Source organism: Anarhichas minor, unplaced genomic scaffold, assembly GCF_050575085.1.
Source record: "Anarhichas minor isolate MPS153535 unplaced genomic scaffold, ASM5057508v1 ptg000048l, whole genome shotgun sequence".
In the NCBI taxonomy this organism is placed as follows: domain Eukaryota; kingdom Metazoa; phylum Chordata; class Actinopteri; order Perciformes; family Anarhichadidae; genus Anarhichas; species Anarhichas minor.
In genome coordinates, this window is record NW_027466494.1 from 1,155,001 (window position 1) to 1,175,489 (window position 20,489).

The window sequence follows — 20,489 nt, forward strand, 5'->3', positions numbered from 1 at the left end:
AACAGAAGAATCCAAAGTGTCTGAGAGCAGAAGGTAAGAAGAAGGAAAGAGAATAGGCAGAAGAAAAGGAAATAAGTGTGAGGGCAGAACGGGAAGGTGTGTGTGTTCTGAGAAACAGAAGAAGAAGAAGAAGCAACTGTGTGGTGACGAGGTCATCAAAACCCGTGAACCGAGTCAGCAGATTACAGGAGGAACTTGAGGACACGTCGGTGTCGACACACAAAAGAGGAAACTAAATGTTTTCTATCTTACCTGCTTTTTATGGGCCGAGGTTGTTGAAGCAGCCGAGGGAAACAGAAGAAGAAGAAAAACAAGAATTAGTGCAAAGAAACATATTTATTTATTCACTTCACTGTTTGTAGAATGTTCAAATGAGTCCAAAAATTATGATTTTTAAAATAGGTCATCTTTTAAATGTACACAGTTAAAGTATTTAATCCAAACCTGAACTGAGTGTGGTCACGGTGGGGACACGGTGAGGACACGGTGTGGACACGGTGGGGACACGGTGAGGACACGGTGGGGACACGGTGGGGACACGGTGTGGTCACGGTGTGGACACGGTGTGGAACCGGTGGGGACACGGTGAGGACAGGGTGTGGACACGGTGTGGACACGGTGTGGACACGGTGTGGTCACGGTGTGGACACGGTGAGGACACGGTGTGGACACGGTGTAGACACGGTGAGGTCACGGTGTGGTCACGGTGTGGACACGGTGAGGACACGGGGTAAACACGGTGTAAACACGGTGAGGACACGGTGAGGACACGGTGTGGACACGGTGAGGACACGGTGTAAACACGGTAAGGACACGGTGTGGACTTGTAGTGGACACGGTGAGGACACGCTGTCTTTTATCTGTGTCTCTTCCGGTTAACATACTGCTGCTGTTCATTAGCTCGAATGGGGGATCCAGTGCAGACACATCCAGGTCTCATTGGATCTCTTCTGGTCTGCTGCACGTATACATAAGTCACATGGTAATTATTGTCTGGTATCGCTTGGATCAATTTGCATTCAACCCAGATTTGGGGACCAAAGAGGATTGTAGCTCGTTGAGCCGCTACGAGACAACATAGAAACGGGGACAGGAAGCCGTCTCATCGTCACTCTGATGAAATAAACATGTTTTTATTTCAGCTCTTTCCTTCTATTGGAGCTCCAGAGCCAAGAATCACACTTTAGTTTCACCAACGTCCAGGACAAAGAGGGGGGGGGGGGTCTAACAATACTCTGTAACAGATTAATGTCACTGGGTCTATAACAACTGGAAACTGGAAGCAGGAGGTGTTAGCCTAGCTTAGAAAACAGACCGTAAACAAGGGGAAACTGTTAGCCTAGCTTAGCACACAGACTGTGAACAAGGGGAAACTATTAGCCTAGCTTAGCACACAGATTGTAAACAAGGGGAAACTGTTAACCTAGCTTAGCACACAGATTGTAAACAAGGGGCAACTGTTAGCCTAGCTTAGCACACAGATTGTAAACAAGGGGAAACTGTTAGCCTAGCTTAGCACACAGATTGTAAACAAGGGGGGGGGGCAACTGTTAGCCTAGCTTAGCACACAGACTGTGAACAAGGGGAAACTATTAGCCTAGCTTAGCAGAAAGACTGGAAGCATGGGTCACAGTCTGAGCACAGAGGGGTCTGAGCACAGAGGGGTCATGGTCTCAACACAGAGGGGTCATGGTCTAAACACAGAGGGGTCATGGTCTCAACACATAGGAGTCATGGTCTAAACACAGAGGGGTCATGGTCTCAACACAGAGGGGTCATAGTCTAAACACAGAGGGGTTATGGTCTCAACACAGAGGGGTCATGGTCTCAACACAGAGAAGTCATGGTCTAATCACAGAGGGGTCAGGGTCTCAACACAGAGAAGTCATGGTCTAATCACAGAGGGGTCAGGGTCTAATCACAGAGGGTTCAGGGTCTAAACACAGAGAGGTCATGGTCTAATCACAGAGAGGTCATGGTCTAATCACAGAGGGTTCAGGGTAAAAGCACAGAGGGGTCATGGTCTAATCACAGAGAGATCATGGTCTAATCACAGAGGGTTCAGGGTAAAAACACAGAGGGGTCATGGTCTGGACGGTGTTCAGAAACACAATGTTTTTGACGTCCCTTTAACCCACATGTGGGACTCTGGACCGGATCAGGAGTTATAGATTGACCCAGTTCCTCGTGGTCGTTGTGTGAACCGATCCAGACTCTAACATGTGTGTCACATCGATCCGATCAGAGAACAAAGGCTGATCCAGACTGATGAGGTGTAAACACACATCAATGACCTCCAGAGAATCCGGTCCCTCTGAGCCAATCAGAGCGCAGAGAGCCGGCCTGATGTAATAACTGTGACACATAAAGTCGTCTGTTACCTAAACTGATCCACAGCTCTGTCACTTCACTGCCATGAATCAATTACTGAGCTCATAATCCTGTTAGCACATGAATGCACACCTCCCTGTTGGCAGGTGCTGGCAGAATGAAGGGCTTAATGGAGCCGACCAATCAGAGCAGAGCTTTATCTGCCACATTATTGATGTTTATGATGTTTATGATATTTATCATGATGTTTATGATATTAATGATGATGTTTATTATGATTTTTAAGATATTTATAATGATGTTTATGTCTCTCAGGTGTTGAATGTGAAACCTTTCAGAGCAGCTTGTTTTATTGTATATTATATTATATATCAGGTACAACTGTGACTGTTGGAGGAGACAGAGCAGAGACGGGTGAGGGGGGGTCGGTGGGAACCAACAATCCCCCTCATTGTCTCATTGTTTGTGGGCGGCGGCCTCCTCTCAGCTCGACACATTCACAAGGTCCAATCTGTCCGATGGGCGACATTCTGAAGCACCTTGAGGGAGGAACGCCTGAACGGGGGGGACAACAATGACCAGGGGGAGATCGAGAGAGAGAGAGAGAGAGAGAGAGAGAGAGAGAGAGAGGGGAGGGGGAACAACTAAAGCCCCTGCTTCGCTCTCCCTCCCCCGGCTCACCCAGACCATTGTGCCCTCGGGGGGTTTCAGGAGATAAATGGCCGCATGTTAACCACGTTTGACAGGCTGCACAAAAGGGGGACACCTCGGGTCGCATGACGCAATCCCCCCCCCCCCCCCCCCCCCCCATCACCACCATCAACACAGGGATCAGGTCTGGACAGAGTTTACCACACTTTCAAAATAAGAGCTCAATCAGAACCCAAAGACGCCTCCATCAGAATGTAAACAGACAGAAGAGTGAAGAAGAAGGAAGCGTTTAAGAGTTAAGGAGAAGGAAGCGTCTACGAGTGAAGGAGAAGGAAGCGTTTAAGAGTTAAGGAGAAGGAAGCTTCTAAGAGTGAAGGAGAAGGAAGCGTCTAAGAGTTAAGGAGAAGGAAGCATCTACGAGTAGAGGAGAAGGAAGCATCTAAGAGTTAAGGAGAAGGAAGCATCTACGAGTAGAGGAGAAGGAAGCGTTTAAGAGTTAAGGAGAAGGAAGCATCTACGAGTAGAGGAGAAGGAAGCGTCTAAGAGTTAAGGAGAAGGAAGCATCCTTCAGCCACCGTTCTGAAGGCTGGGAGGATATTTGGAACTGGGGGCTGGTTTTGGTTGGGGGCTGGTTTTGGTTGGGGGGTGGTTTTGGTCGGGGGTGGTTTTGGTTGGAGGGTGGTTTTGGTGGTTGGGGGCTGGTTTTGGTTGTTGGGTGCTGGTTTTGGTTGGAGGGTGGTTTTGGTTGGGGGTGGTTTTGGTTGGAGGGTGGTTTTGGTGGTTGGGGGCTGGTTTTGGTTGGAGAGTGGTTTTGGTGGTTGAGGGCTGGTTTTGGTTGGAGGCTGGTTTTGGTGGTTGGGGGCTGGTTTTGGTTGGAGGGTGGTTTTGGTGGTTGGGGGGGTGGTTTTGGTTTGAGGCTGGTTTATTCTCTGCAAACCTTTTTAAGTCAGCCTGATTCTTTGATGGCTGACAGGACACACAAAGCCACCTGCCCCATCCCAGAGTGTCCCCCGACTCCCCCCCGCTCTCCTCCCCTGACCTGACCGGCATTCCTGGACTACAGGGGGTCCTCCCCATGGCTACCTTTACAACGCCGACCCCCAAACCAAAGTCTGGTAATCCCACAGCAAACACGGTTGTGCCGGCTTAGAGGCGACACACGAGACTTCTCACAGCTGCTCGGCTGAAAGGTGGACGAGAGATGAAGTCTGTCACCGTGGGAACAGAGACAGGAGAAGAAGAACCAAAGTGCATGATGGGATTGGTCTTTGGATGGTCTCTGAACGGTCTCTGGGGGTCTGCGGTCTCACCGTGGCCTCCGAGGTGCAGAAGTGTCCCTCAGACTGGACTTGGTGGAGCTGCTTTGACAGGAGTGTCAGCTCAGATAGCTCACATAACTCAGAGGTCAGTTCAGCAGGACTTCCCCCGAGGCTGAAGGGTCGCTCCTCATCCTCATTACTCTAATTGGTAGATCTGTGACCAGGAAGTGGAGTCCTGACACTCTGATGTGATGTGAGGAGGTCTGACTGAGAGGACAGAGAGTCCTACTGAACCCAGGAGAGAGAAACCTTCTCATCCTCTTGTGTTGTTTTGTTTTAGCAGCTGATATTCAAGAATCTAAACTATTTTATCTGTCTGAGGTCAGAGGTCTCCGTCATCAGCTCTAAATGTTTATCTGCATAAAACAACACTATTCAAATGATCAGCAGATAAAGGATCGGAATTTTATTTATGTATTTTAAACTCATAATCATTATATTTAGAAGGCTCAGTATTTGTGATTCTTTCCAGTAAGGACAATAAAGGTGCGTTTATAAAAACTTTAAAACCTTTTCCTTATTTTGCAATAATGATGCTTCTTCAACGACACATTTTACTTGTTTTTATGCAATAATAAATAATGAAACCGGAGCGACTCTTTACTGTGACCGGGCTCTAACCTGTGAACCCTCGTACTTGTACCTGTTTACTGCCATGAGACGTTCAACGACCGCTGGGAAAACACAGCGTTCATAATGACGAGCAGCAGCAGAACCAGAAGAACTCTGGATTGATTGATTTCAAACAGAGGTGGGCGGGGCCTGGAGCTGTGGGACGAGTCTGGACACACACAGATGTCCAGCCGTCCCTTATTGATTGTTCCACATCACTGTGACCTTGCCGCAGGAGCTCGGCCAATCAAACAAAGGGTTTCTGTGAGGGCGGGGCCAACGAGACCGGAGTGAGTGCAGCAGGTTCACAGACCTCAGTTCAGTTATACCTGTTGACCTGTTCACCTAGACTGAGCAGGTAGGTGTCAATCAAACAGACACACGACTGAAAACGAAAGAACAGGATTTTAATGTAAAATAACGGTTTGTTTAAAAGAGATAATATAAGTATATGGTAAAAATATAGCAATGTTGTAAGTATTTGAAAGTGTATTTGAAATTGTTATTTTGTTGTTAAAACGTTGATTCAAATGTTATTAAAGTGTTATTAGTGTGTTTATTAGAGTATATATTAAAGTTCATCATCAGAATATATATTAGAGTTATTAAAGAGTAAATAAACTCTTATTTCGGTGAATCTCCTTTGAAACACCAGAGTTTCACTCCAACACCATTCCACTCTGCACTGATGCATTATGGGAGACGTAGGAGGGTTTGTTGTTGGCGGCACAGTGGCGAGCTTTGTGTGAAAGAAGAAGAGTCTGCAGTAATGCCCCCCCCCCCCCCATGACAGGGCTGACAGACAGGTGGGGGGGGGGGGGGGGCTGATTAATACTACTCGTACTAAAGATTACTAGTACTACTAATACTTAATAATACTACTAGTACTACAGATTACTAATACTAATAACATTACTAATATTTATTTATACTACTCGTACTAAAGACACCTAATAGTACTAATAGTACTAATACTTACTACTAGTACTGCAGATAACTAATACTACTAATATTACTAATACTTAATACTACTACTAGTACAACAGCTACCTAATACTACTAATATTAGTAATATGTATTAATACTAGTACTAAAGATTACGAATACTAATAACATTACAAATATTTATTAATACTACCTGTACTAAAGATACATAATGCTAGTAATATTATTAATAATTATTAATCCTACAATACTCCAAATATGTTTTAATACTACTAAATTAATAATACCAATACTTAGTAATGCTAATAGTACTACAAATACGAATGAATACTACTAATATTACTAATACTTAATAACGGTATTAATGCTACTAATACTACTAATACTTAGTGAATCTATTGATACTACTGATACTTAGTAATATTACTAATACTTTTAATACTCACTAATGATACTAACACTGAGTAATTATACTTATACATTTTTTCTAATATTAATACTTAATAACAATACTAATACTTAGAAATACTAATACTAATACTATTGCATGTTGTCTGTATTCTGAAGTCTGTTTGTTTTTGTGAAGAACTTTGTGTCGTTCTTGAACAGCGATTTATGAATAAAGTTTTATATTTTTCAAGACTTTTCCAGAAATCATCTTAAAACCACGAGAATCAAGAACACGAGAAAATCACAAATTCATGAGAATTACAAAAGTAACAAATTATCCTGAAACACAATCAAATTTAAATCAAAATCTGAATCAACTTGCAACCTCAATAATAAAAACCAAAATAAAATCTATGAAACATGCTGAAACTGGTCAAATTAAGAATGAAAATGTAAAACGTGTTCTTTACATAAATATTCTGGGGTCATGAACTAAGAACTAATAGATCATGTGACTGTGATGTCATGGTGTTGTTTTATTGTGGAGGGGTATGAACCAGACTTACTGTTGTTAATATAACACGTTTCCTGCTGCAAGCTTCATCTGCTGCACCTCCCTGAACAAAGAGGTGTTTGGTGGAGTAAATCTGCCTAAATCCTGAAGTGGGGGAGTTAAGATAATCTACTTTGAGGGGGGGAATTAGGAATTCAAAGCACATGGTGCATTTTAAACTTGATTCATGACCTCTTAAGAAGCACAAAGCTGCCTGACAGTAAGTGCTCTGAGGGGCCCCAGGGCCCTACAGGAAGAACATGGAGCAACACCTTTACTCTGAGGGGCCCAACGCATTTCCCACCTGCACTGTGAGGACACGCTGGATTAAGGGGACCGAATACAGAATATCCTAAATTAATTAAAGTTTGTTCCTAATAATGCTTTTATTTCTCAATAACTGTTATAAATATTTTGTCATCACTTCACACACTGAAGAAATTGTGAGGACAGAAAAGTGACTTCAGGTCTCATTCACATGTGAAGAGAATCAGACTGAAGGAAGTGGATGTGTTAACTGAAGGAAACCTTTTCTGAAGTGTTTTTAATCTCATTTCTGAACGTCTAAAAGCGGAGAGACAAAACGTATTCCAGAGTGATTCTGACTTTAACGGAAACCTTCAAATGTGTTTAATGTCTCTTTTTGAAAGACTGAAGGAAACGGAAGTGTTTGGAGGGAAAAGAAGACTGATTTACAGATTCAAAAAAATTAAGAATTTTCTTCTCATTTATGAACCAATTTAAAAGGAAACAATCAGGTAAAATATTTCCTTCAATGTCTTTTATATTTTTATAATTATTGTTTGTTGTCTCTCTAAGTCTAAATGTGATCATTTAGGACGTCCGTCCGTCCGTCTTTAACTGTCCATCAGTGGGGGGGTCTATATAGGTCACACACACACACACACACACACACACACACACACACACACACACACACACACACACACACACACACACACACACACACACACACACACACCTTTCATCCACCTTCCTTCCTCTTTCCTTTTATTAACTTCACTCTCCTCTGTGATTCTTCTGCAGCTCTTTTCATCGAGGACGCCGGCGGCGGTGAGACGTCTGAATTGTGATTAAGAACGAGGAGAGAAGAGCTTTTCTTTGTTCTGCCCTCAGGGAGGTGTTTACTAGGGGGGGGGGGGGGGGGGGCAGATATGAAAGATATTCAGGTCATTGAAAATAAGAGCGACAAAGTACAGTGATCCTATCTGAAGACACTGTGTTGGTATTCCTACGTTACGGGGACATTAAACCTGTCTCTTACCTACGTTACGGGGACACCCTCCACCAAATAGAAGACACTGTGTGTTGGTATTCCTACGTTACGGGGACATTGAACCTGTCTCTTTCCAACGTTTCCTTCACTATAAGTGTTAATCTTATGATGAACACTTATCAGACAGTGAAACTGTCACGACTCAAATCGTCCTGCGTCTTTTTTCCTGTCTGCTCATAAATAAATCCAACAAATGTCCAAATTATTTGTATAAAAACACAAATCCTCCAGCTGGATGATTGGTGTTGTTTAAATTACATTATTATAAATTATAGATTAGATTATCATTATAATACTAATAAATGACTAATAAAACTGACGTGTTTCATTTTGGTGAAAAAAACTTCCGGCTCTAAAAATCTTCATGAAGAAACTCAGAAATAACAAGTTGAATCTGTGTTTTAAACATATTGGATCTGAGAGCAGGTTGTAAACATGGAGACAGTAAACACAGCGTCTCTGAGTGGACAATGAGGCTGTGAGACATGTGGCAGGAATGGTACAGCCTGACACTCTTCCTCCTCTCCCTCCTTCACCTCCTCTACCTCTGCTGCTGCTGGATGCACCTCAACCTCAAAAACACAGTGGTGATCACAAAGGTCTAAGATCTGGTCTGATCTGGTTCCTTTAGTCCGCTTGGTTTAATCAGAAGAACCAGACCAGAATCTAAAGGTTCAAATGTTTAAGACAAGTCTCCTCTGACGTTCTTTAAATCTAAATCTACACTAACGTGTTCTTTAAATGTTCTTTAAATCTACACAAACATGTTCTTTAAATCTACAACTAACGTGTTCTTTAAATATTATTTAATCTACACTGTGTTCTTTAAATGTTCTTTAAATCTACACTAATGTGTTCTTGAAATGCTCTTAAAATAATCTTGAAATGTTCTTGAAATGTTCGTTAAAATGTTCTTGAAAAGTTCTTGAAAGGTTCTTGAAATGTTCTTGAAATGTTCTTGAAATAATCTTGAAATGTACACAAACGTGTTCTTTAAATGTGCTTGAAATCTACACTATTGTGTTCTTGAAATATTGTTGAAATGATCTTTAAATATTCTTTAAATGTTCTTTAAATCCACACTAATGTGTTCATGGAATGTTCTTCAAATCTACACTAATGTGCTCTTGAAATGTTCTTTGAAACTATACTATTGTGTTCTTGATATGTTCTTGATATGTTCTTGAAATATTCTTTAAATGTTATTTAAATGTTCTTTAAATCCACACTAACATGTTCTTTAAATGTTATATAAATCCACACTAATGTGTTCTTGAAATGCTCTTAAATAATCTTGAAATGTTCTTGAAATAATCTTGAAATAATCTTTAAAATGTTATTGGAATGTTCTTGAAATGTTATTGGAATGTTCTTGAAATGTTATAGGCATGTTCTTGAAATGTTCTTAAAATGTTCTTGAAATGCTCTTGAAATAATCTTGAAATGTTATTACTAACATGTTCTTGAAATGTTCTAAAATGTTCTTGAAATGTTCTTGAAATGTTTTTAAATGTTCTTTAAATCCACACTAACATGTTCTTTAAATGTTCTTTAAATCCACTCTAACATGTTCTTTAAATGTTCTCTAAATCCAGACTAACGTGTTCTTGAAATGCTCTTGAAATATTCTTTAAATGTTTTTTCAATGTTCTTTAAATCCACACTAAAGTGTTCTTTAAAATATTGTTGAAATGCTCTTAAAATAATCTTTAAATGTTCTTTGGATGTTCTTTAAATCCACAGTCATTTTTTCTCTTCTACAGACGTAATGACACTCTCTGAGCTTTACTGTGTAAAACCGGCTTCACCGTCATTAGATTCACATTCATGCTGTCATGTGAAATATTTCCGACACAATTCAACAGATTTGTAGAAGACTTAAGGATGTCGAGCAGTTTTCAGAATAAACTGGAGGAGAAGCTCTGAACATGAGACGAACAATAAGATCCAAACATCAGCACCAAAACGATCATTTAAAAAAATGAGAAAACAGCTGCAGCTTCACAGCTGGATGTGACAGACAGACACCCAGAGATCCTGTTACACCCGGCCCTAATCCCCCCTCACCCATCACCCCCTCCCCCCACCTCACCCCGAGGGAGGAGACGAATCCAGAGAAGAAGAAAAACCAGGACAGCATGAAGCCAGGACGAGAGGAAACACTGTCGCCAAACTTCATTTAAAAAGATGTAAATACACAAAAACATGAAGATTTAAATGTGTTGTTTTCAATATTGAGTCTGAACAAATAAATAAAAGTAAACATCAGCGTCTTCATTCTTTCTCTTTTGTCCTCATTTCAATAAAATCAGCATGAAAACTTATTTTATTCTTCCTCTGTGAGAGTGATGAAGATGAGCTGATGAAGATCATTTCATCATTAAATCATTAAAACACTAAAACAGGACCTGTTTTTAAATGGATTTAATGTGCCGATAAAAATACACATTTCCGTTTCTGACGCATTTGACTGTTTGAGAAGAAGGAGCTCCAGCTTCTTCCTCCTCTTCCTCTTCCTCTTCCTCAGTCAACATTCAAATATAAAAAACATTTAAATCAAATAAACGTGATGAACTTTAATTTGTGTCAAAGAATAAATTAAAATGAGCTGAAACAACAGCTTCATGATGTTTCAGACATTAAATTCATTTTATTTTTGTAAACACTTCAGTGTTTGTTGTTGAGGCGCGCGGCGGGTTGTTTGTGCGGATCGAGCGCGAGCTTGATATTGTAAATATATTCGTCATAAGTCTGAATATTGATCTCATATTTATTTATGTTCCGTTTTTCGGATCAGAGCGCGAGAGTGTGAGCGCGCCGCGCGGAGCCACAAGTCCTCACGCGAAGCGCAGATATAACGGTTTTCCTGCTTTGAGACTGAGACCTCCACCCAGCGGGTCCCGGTCCTCCCGGTCCCGGTCCATCACAGCCCGAGGCCCAGTGGCTCCACACAGAGTCCAGAACCCCAAGAACCTCCACAAAGTCCCGATAAAGAACTTTGAGTCTCTCCGGACCTACCGGGCCAGGCGGGGACACGCAGCACCGCAGAGTTTGCGGGAGTTGTTCCGGAACTCTGTGACTGGGTGTGTGTCGGTGTGTGAGAGCTCTCTTACCGTTCTTCCTACGGGGGTTGGCCTGCTTTCTTCTCTTGCAGCGGGGACCCTCCGCCATGATCTCGGGCTTCATGGAGGACTCGCTCCGGTCCGCATGGACTCCGCTCGATCCGGATCCTGACAAGCAGCACACACAAAGTAAATCCCAGAACCAGGTCCTCCGCTGAGCCTTCAGGGAACTTTAGCACCAATAGAATCCGATAAATAAAATCTCTCCACACTTTGTTTGATTCTTTTCACTTTTTGTTTGTGTTGTTGGAGCGCGTGCACCGACCGAGAGACCCGCCGCGTGCCCGTCCTGATCTGTGATGAGAGGAGACTGAGCTGGTCTGACAGAGGAGGAGGGACACACACATACACACACACACACACACACACACACGCACACACTGTCTCTCACACACACACACACACACACTGTAACACATACACACACACACACACACTGTCACACACACACACACACACACACACACACTGTCACACACACATTTTTCAACATGACAACTTTGTGACATAAATAATAAATACAAATAATAAACTTGTTAATTTTCAGGGTGTTAAAAAAAAAGAATGTCCCAAACTCTTCGATTATCGATCAGAGTTCAATAGATGGATCAGGAAGTATATGTGAATATATAATGTAATATATGAGGTTATATATAATGTAATATATAAGTAAATATAATGTAATATATGAGGTTATATATAATGTAATATATAAGTAAATATAATGTAATATATGAGGTTATATATAATGTAATATATAAGTAAATATAACGTAATATATGAGGTTATATAAGAGCCTCTCCTTGTGTAATCTGTCTTCAGGTCAATAAAACAAACACACGTCTCTCATAATTTGATGATTTTTCGAAAAATATTTCTAAAATGTCTTCATGATATTTTTCATGTTCGTCTGAAATCATTTTCAATGTTTTGTCATCTGATTCCCTGTATTTGAATATAATATTTATTTCATGTTTCTCTTATAATTAGAATAACCTCCGGAGGTCTGAGCGGGGAGCGGCAGCAGCGGGACCCGGGAACAGACCTCCTCCTCCCGGACTGACCGCCTCTCTCCACCCGCCCTCCTCCTCCTCCATCCAACACCTGGAGCGGCAGAAGCGAGCGGGAGCGCGCATGCACCTGTCTCCTCTCACCTGGCCGCGCAGGTAACTGTCGCGCTTTGATTGGCTCCTGAAATAACAGAGAAGAAGAGCGAAGACCTACCGGGGAGAGTCCGGGATTCCTCCCGCGAAGAAGAGAAGCAGCGAGGAGGAAAAGCAGTGCTGCTGCAGGGCGTGCACCTCCTCCCTAAAAATGTGAAGACAGATGTGGTCCCGGTGAGTCCCAGTGAGTCCCGGTGCTGCAGCAGAGCGGTGGCACTGATCCGGGTCTCGGTCTGTGACGCCTCCCTCACGGAGTCCGTCACCGTTTTTTTGTTTTCTGCAACATAAACAGGCGCGAGACCTTCTAGCAGCATGCGCCACCTATCTTCACGCGGAGGGATAATTGAGGAGTGTCCTCCCTCCTCCTCCTCGCGCGCACCATCACCTCCTCTAATCCGGATCTTTGTTTCTGGGTCTAAACCAGCAGCACGCGCCGCTTCACGGCCTCCACGCGGCCCCTCGTGCCGCTCACGTGGTCCACAAACTGCGGCGCCAAAGCACCTGATTGGCTCACACAGGTAGATTACCTGAGCAGGTGAAGCCTCTCAGCAGCCCACGCTCTGTTTTCTCTCATCACAGAGGAGGATAAACTGGAGCATGCGCAGACGATCTGTACTCCGCAGTGTTCAGATGATCCGGACTGTTAAACAGTTGTTACACACATGCACACCCACACACACACACACAGACACACTCACACACACACACACACAGACACAGACACACACACACACAGACACACACACACACGCAGACAGACACACACATGCACACGCATACACACTCACACACGCAGACAGACACACACACACACATGCACACACACACAGACACACTCACACACACACAAACACAGACACACGCAGACAGGCACACACACATGCACACAGACACACACACGCAGACAGACACTCACATGCACATGCACACACAGACACACATGCACACAGACACACTCTTATTATTACACTAAATAAATGTAATAATATGTACACAGAGTACAAACAGTACAAAGAGTAGACAGAGTACAAAGAGTACACAGAGTACTAACAGTAAAAAGAGTACACAGAATACACAGAGTACAGACAGTACAAACAGTACACAGAGTACTAACAGTAAAAAGAGTAGACAGAGTAGACAGAATACACAGTAGTTTATTAACTGGATCCCCATTAGCTGACGTCTTAGCGGCTGCTAATCTTCCTGGGGTCCACAAAAAGGACTAAATTGAATACATACAAAACGTGCAAAACATGACGTGAAACAAACAGTTAAAAATAGTACAATCACAATAATAAAATTAATAAAAAATAAAAATAGTACAGTCAGATACATAGTGCAGTCAAAGACGAGGATGTATATTGTCATAACCGACCATATGCATCCATCATTTATACAAAGAAGGATCAGGAGACTACAAAAGCAATGGAAAACATCAAGTGGTTAGTGGCCTGAGGTGAGCCTTTACTTGTTTTTTAAATGACAGATTATTACCTGTATGAGTTATATGAGGAGGTAGTAAGTTCCAAGCAGTAATTGCACGAAAAATAACTGTACGTTTGAGGAGGTTTGTTCATGGGGTTGGAGGTATCAAGTGACCTGAGCTGCATTCCTTGTGTGATGGTTATGTCTGTTACATGTGTATTGTAACTGATTGAAGAAATATTCAGGTGTCTGATTAAATACTACGTTTCTGAAAAACATGAGAAGGCTATAGTGAAGTTTAATTTCCACTGAGAACCATGACAGGCAAGAGTGCATATATGTGTATTAGTTCTCATTGAACACTGGAGTGCTAATCTGGCAGCTCGGTTTTGAACCAGTAGTAGTTTATTTAAGTCCTTCTTAGCTACTGCAGACCATATGAATGGACAGTATAGCAGGTGACAAAAGACCAAAGACTGTAACACCTGACAAACAATAGAGTGTTAACCTCTTTAAGACTGGCCCTATTTTTAGGCCTCTGGTCGAAAATTGCATACCCATACTAAAGAGAGTGTATTTCTGCAACTACAAGGTCTATTTTAATAATGTTTTGATTGTATAATACAGGTAACACTTGTGAGATGTGCTGATATGTGTAAATATTGTGTATATGTTACTGGTTAATAACAAATACACATATGGCACAGCTCAAATTGAAAAAGTTTCAAGTTCGCCTGAAAAAAAGCACTTGATAAGCCACGCACTTTCTAGTCATAGCTATGCCCCTTCCCATTTTAGTGACAATGCCGTCAATGTGCTCAGATCACGACAACTGTTCGTCCAACACTACACCCAGTAGTTTAGTCTTCTTGACCTGTTCTATTGTCTTGTAGGAGGATGTGCAATCAGTCTGTCGTGCCGGAGATAGGCAATGTCCCCTCTCTCACGCGCTGCCCTCATGGCTGGCATGAGATCCCTCCTCTTCTGGCGGACAGCCTCTGTAGAGTCCTCATTGATAAAAATGTTAGTTATTTTTAGGTATCTAGCATTCTGAAGAGCAGCTACTTTGTCCTTGTATCGAAGGAACTTGACGACTACCGGCCGGGCCGTGGTCTGTTCCCATCTGCCTTCCCGTTCGATACGCACACTCCAGCTCCAACTCACGGTTGCTCCCAAGCTGTAGATTTTCCAACAGTAATCTCCGTACCTTATCCTCCACCTCAGCCCATCCTTCGTTTTCAGTTTCTACCATCCCATCAATAACCAGGTTATTTCTCCTGGACTGGCCCTCTAAATAGTCCATTTTCTTGTTGATGGCCTGGCTGTTTTCCCTCATCGTATCCTGTTGATTACTAGCGCACGTGGCCAGCTGATTTGCATTGGCTGATTTCAGGTCATCCATTTCCTTCTGGGTGTATTGAATGCTCGTTTTGAGATCTTGCAAGTCCTTTAACATGTTGTCCATACGATTGTTCGTAGAATCCAGTATCATTTCAACAAAACATTTGAAGCTCTTCTCTTGTTGTTGAAAAATCTCTGTGAAAACCTTCTTTTGTTGTTGTAGGAGTTCGCGTACCAGAGTTATAGTAACCATATCGAGCGGTGACCGAGCACGGGTTTTGCGCATAGATCAAGATATACAAGATATACAATCGTCTGTCTCTTGAATCTTCTGTCTCTTAAATCTTATATATAATATCAGTGGAGCCTAATCTTCATCTGACAGAATTATCAACATTATGAATTAACACAATAATGACATAAATGAGTCTGGGTCAAAGTTCTATCTGGATGTTTTCACCCTCATTTATTGTCCGTGTCCCACTCATATTTGTGAGTCTCTAATCGGATCAGTTCGTCCTGGTCCTGGTTCCTTCTGCTCTGCTATTCTCTTTCTCATGAACTTCATGATTAAACAATCTTGGTGTTGATGATAAAGACTCACTTTAGAAGGATTCTGATTCACTAACAAACTCATGAATCTGAAGATGATATTTTGTGCACAAAGTAAACATTTCTTCTTCTATTAGTGAATAATATCTTCGGTCCTGATCATTTATTTATGGCTCCGGCGTCAAACCTTCAGACTCATGACGGAGATCTTGCTTTTACCAGCATGTTAAGCTCTTCGGTAAACTGTGGTTGTTTTTAAATATGCTTTATGAATAAACTTTACATACATTTTTTTTTAATTGTTTTGATTGATTTTTATTTGACTTATTTTCTTTATATTGACTTCCACAATAACAATGTTATAATTCAATGAAGTTTATTTTTAATTCTCATTAAATGTTTTATTTCAAAATGCCCTGTGATCGGCTGAGAGGGATGAGGGGTGGGGCTCAACTGTAAAATGAAATAGTTTGAAGGACATTTAGTAAATAAAACTGAACCCTGGTCATGTGACTCTCACACAGGTGGATGATAATCTGTGATGGAGACATTTGGATTCCCTTAATCTGTGTTTTGGGTGGAGGGGGATGGGGGAGTATTCTGGGGTGTTGGTGGGGTTTAAAGGGGTATTACACTAATCACAGTTTAAGTTCCCATTAGGATTATAGCAGCGGGGGGCCGAGGTTCAGACACATCTGTCTGGACTTCAACCAGATCCGTCTGTTTGAACCAGTCCAGGTGAGACGGAGAGGAGGTCCATACAACATGTGGACCTGGTTCTGGAGAGGGTCTCCGGTTCACCAGGACAACCAGAGAAGACCAGGCAGACACCCTGACACACGCACACACACACACACACACACACACTCTCACACACACACACACACACACACACACACACACACAAATTGACAGACACACACACACCTCTGCAGGCGGGATTATAGAGGAGGAATGAGACTCTCCTCCTCCTCTTCCTCCTCCTCTTCCTCTCATCACAGCTTCCTGCTCAATCTACCTGACAGTCTTTTCACAGGTACAAACTAATCCTCTCCTCAGAGTTTCACTGAGCCGCTCACACTGATCACAAGTCAGCTCTTTACAATAACAGACTCTCTCTTTTCTTAAAGGACAAAGACACTCAGAATCCCAACTTCGTCTTCGGTGATGAAGGTCACAGTGTGGACATGAAAGGTCCAGAAGCATCCTGTAAACCTGAAGGATGAACATGAAGTGTGTGGAGGATAAACTGCATTTTATTTTCTGTCTGACTCTATAAAACCATTCGACCTCCATATGTTGAGTTCTGTTCTACTCCTGCCCCACCCGAACCAATCAGAGGGGCCGCTGAGACCAGGGGGTGTGGCTACGGTTAAAGTCATTAGACTGGATTTAATTTGAGACATCATAAACATGTTTTCACTGATGCATTAATACACACGCAGTCGCCCACATTCACTTCCTGCTGTCTGTCACCACAGGATGCTGTTTGTCTTTATCAGAGCTCCTGAAGGCATCACAACAACCAGCAGGAACCACCGCGGGGTTAAAAATAACTCCCCCCGGACAGCCTGTCACTCAAACACCACCACGACGCTCTGTGAGACACGATTACAACGTCCACATGTCAGTGGACAACGTCCACCATCAGATACAGTCAACCTTCAGTAACATCAACCCAACCTTCAGTAAAATGAACACAACCTTCAGTAACTTGAACACAACCTTCAGTAACATGAACGCAATCTTTAGTAACATGAACGCAACCTTCAGTAACATCAACGCAACCTTCACTAACATTAACAGAACCTTCAGTAACATGAACGTAACCTTCACCAACATTAACAGAACCTTCAGTAACATGAACGCAACCTTCACTAACATTAACAGAACCTACAGTAACATGAATGCAACCTTCAGTAACATGAACGCAACCTTTATTAACATTAACAGAACCTTCAGCAACATGAACGCAACCTTCAGTAACATGAGCGCAACCTTCAGTAACATGAACACAACCTTCAGTAACATGTACGCAACCTTCGGTTAACATGAACGCAACCTTCAGTAACATGAACGCAATCTTTAGTAACATGAACGCAACCTTCAGTAACATGAACGCAATCTTTAGTAACATGAACGCAACCTTCAGTAACATCAACGCAACCTTCACTAACATTAACAGAACCTTCAGTAACATGAACGCAACCTTCACTAACATTAACAGAACCTACAGTAACATGAACGCAACCTTCAGTAACATGAACGCAACCTTCATTAACATTAACAGAACCTTCAGCAACATGAACTCAACCTTCAGTAACATGAGCGCAACCTTCAGTAACATGTACGCAACCTTCGGTTAACATGAACGCAACCTTCAATAACATGAACGCAACCTTCAATAACATAAACGCAACCTTCAATAACATGAACGCAACCTTCAGTAACATGAACGCAACCTTCAGTTACATGAACGCAACCTTCAGTAACATGAACGCAACCTTCAATAACATGAATGCAACCTTCGGTTAACATGAACACAACCTTCAGTAACATGAACGCAACCTTCAGTATCATGTACGCAACCTTCGTTTAACATGAACGCAACCTTCGGTTAACATGAATGCAACCTTCAGTAACATGAACGCAACCTTCAATAAAGCAACCTTCAATAACATGAACGCAACCTTCGGTTAACATGTATGCAACCTTCAATAACATAAACGCAACCTTCAATAACATGAACGCAACCTTCAGTAACATGAACGCAACCTTCACTAACATTAACAGAACCTACAGTAACATGAATGCAACCTTCAGTAACATGAACGCAACCTTTATTAACATTAACAGAACCTTCAGCAACATGAACGCAACCTTCAGTAACATGAGCGCAACCTTCAGTAACATGAACACAACCTTCAGTAACATGTACGCAACCTTCGGTTAACATGAACGCAACCTTCAGTAACATGAACGCAATCTTTAGTAACATGAACGCAACCTTCAGTAACATGAACGCAATCTTTAGTAACATGAACGCAACCTTCAGTAACATCAACGCAACCTTCACTAACATTAACAGAACCTTCAGTAACATGAACGCAACCTTCACTAACATTAACAGAACCTACAGTAACATGAACGCAACCTTCAGTAACATGAACGCAACCTTCATTAACATTAACAGAACCTTCAGCAACATGAATTCAACCTTCAGTAACATGAGCGCAACCTTCAGTAACATGTACGCAACCTTCGGTTAACATGAACGCAACCTTCAATAACATGAACGCAACCTTCAATAACATAAACGCAACCTTCAATAACATGAACGCAACCTTCAGTAACATGAACGCAACCTTCAGTTACATGAACGCAACCTTCAGTAACATGAACGCAACCTTCAATAACATGAATGCAACCTTCGGTTAACATGAACACAACCTTCAGTAACATGAACGCAACCTTCAGTATCATGTACGCAACCTTCGTTTAACATGAACGCAACCTTCAGTTACATGAACGCAACCTTCAGTAACATGAACGCAACCTTCAATAACATGAATGCAACCTTCGGTTAACATGAACACAACCTTCAGTAACATGAACGCAACCTTCAGTATCATGTACGCAACCTTCGTTTAACATGAACACAACCTTCGGTTAACATGAATGCAACCTTCAGTAACATGAACGCAACCTTCAATAAAGCAACCTTCAATAACATGAACGCAACCTTCGGTTAACATGTATGCAACCTTCAATAACATAAACGCAACCTTCAGTAACATGAACGCAACCTTCAGTAACATGAACTCAATCTTCGGTTAACATGAACGCAACCTTCAATAACATAAACGCAACCTTCAATAACATGAACGCAACCTTCAGTAACATGAACGCAACCTTCAGTAACATGAACGCAACTTTTAGTAACATGAACGCAACCTTCAGTAACATGAACGCAACCTTCAGTAACATGTACGCAACCTTCGTTTAACATGAACGCAACCTTCGGTTAACATGAACGCAACCTTCAGTAACATGAACGCAACCTTCAATAAAGCAACCTTCAATAACATGAACGCAACCTTCGGTTAACATGTACGCAACCTTCAATAACATAAACGCAACCTTCAATAACATGAACGCAACCTTCAGTAACATGAACGCAACCTTCAGTAACATCAACTCAACCTTCGGTTAACATGTACGCAACCTTCGGTTAACATGAACGCAACCTTCAGTAACATGAACTCAACCTTCGGTTAACATGTACGCAACCTTCGGTTAACATGAACGCAACCTTCAATAACATAAATGCAACCTTCAATAACATGAACGCAACCTTCAGTAACATTAACAGAACCTTCAGTAACATGAACGCAACCTTCAGTAACATTAACAGAACCTACAGTAACATGAACGCAACCTTCAGTAACATGAACGCAACCTTCATTAACATTAACAGAACCTTCAGCAACATGAACGCAACCTTCAGTAACATGAGCGCAACCTTCAGTAACATGTACACAACCTTCGGTTAACATGAACGCAACCTTCAGTAACATGAACGCAACCTTCATTAACATAAACGCAACCTTCAATAACATGAACGCAACCTTCAGTAACATGAACGCAACCTTCAATAACATAAACGCAACCTTCAATAACATGAACACAACCTTCAGTAACATGAACGCAACCTTCAATAACATAAACGCAACCTTCAATAACATGAACGCAACCTTCAGTAACATGAACGCAACCTTCAATAACATA

At 42.0% G+C, this 20,489-nt stretch overlaps 1 protein-coding gene and 1 long non-coding RNA gene across 15 annotated transcripts in view; one reads left to right on the top strand and one right to left on the bottom strand.

The window, feature by feature from the left end:
• The window catches only part of LOC142971658 (uncharacterized), a 15,644-nt gene extending 7,781 nt beyond the window's left edge, over positions 1-7,863 (top strand). The window contains exon 3 of the long non-coding RNA XR_012959399.1: positions 7,849-7,863. This is a non-coding gene — a long non-coding RNA (uncharacterized LOC142971658). The remainder of the gene's footprint in view (positions 1-7,848) is intronic.
• zeb2a (zinc finger E-box binding homeobox 2a) overlaps positions 1-12,712 on the bottom strand; it is a 65,714-nt gene extending 53,002 nt beyond the window's left edge. For 3 of the 14 annotated variants that reach the window (XR_012959396.1, XM_076112265.1, XM_076112262.1), the window contains exons 1-3: positions 12,445-12,573; positions 11,433-11,656; positions 11,212-11,328 (exon numbers count right to left, since the gene is read on the bottom strand). Coding sequence is in view for 12 of the 14 variants with exons in the window: in XM_076112265.1 (XP_075968380.1) it covers positions 11,212-11,284 (73 nt within the window). In the remaining 2 variants the exon portion in view is untranslated. Of the gene's footprint in view, positions 1-11,211; positions 11,329-11,432; positions 11,657-12,444 lie in introns of all 14 variants that reach the window. The other 11 variants (XM_076112254.1, XM_076112255.1, XM_076112253.1 and 8 more) reach the window with 7 other exon arrangements.
• Positions 12,713-20,489: the final 7,777 nt, after the last annotated feature.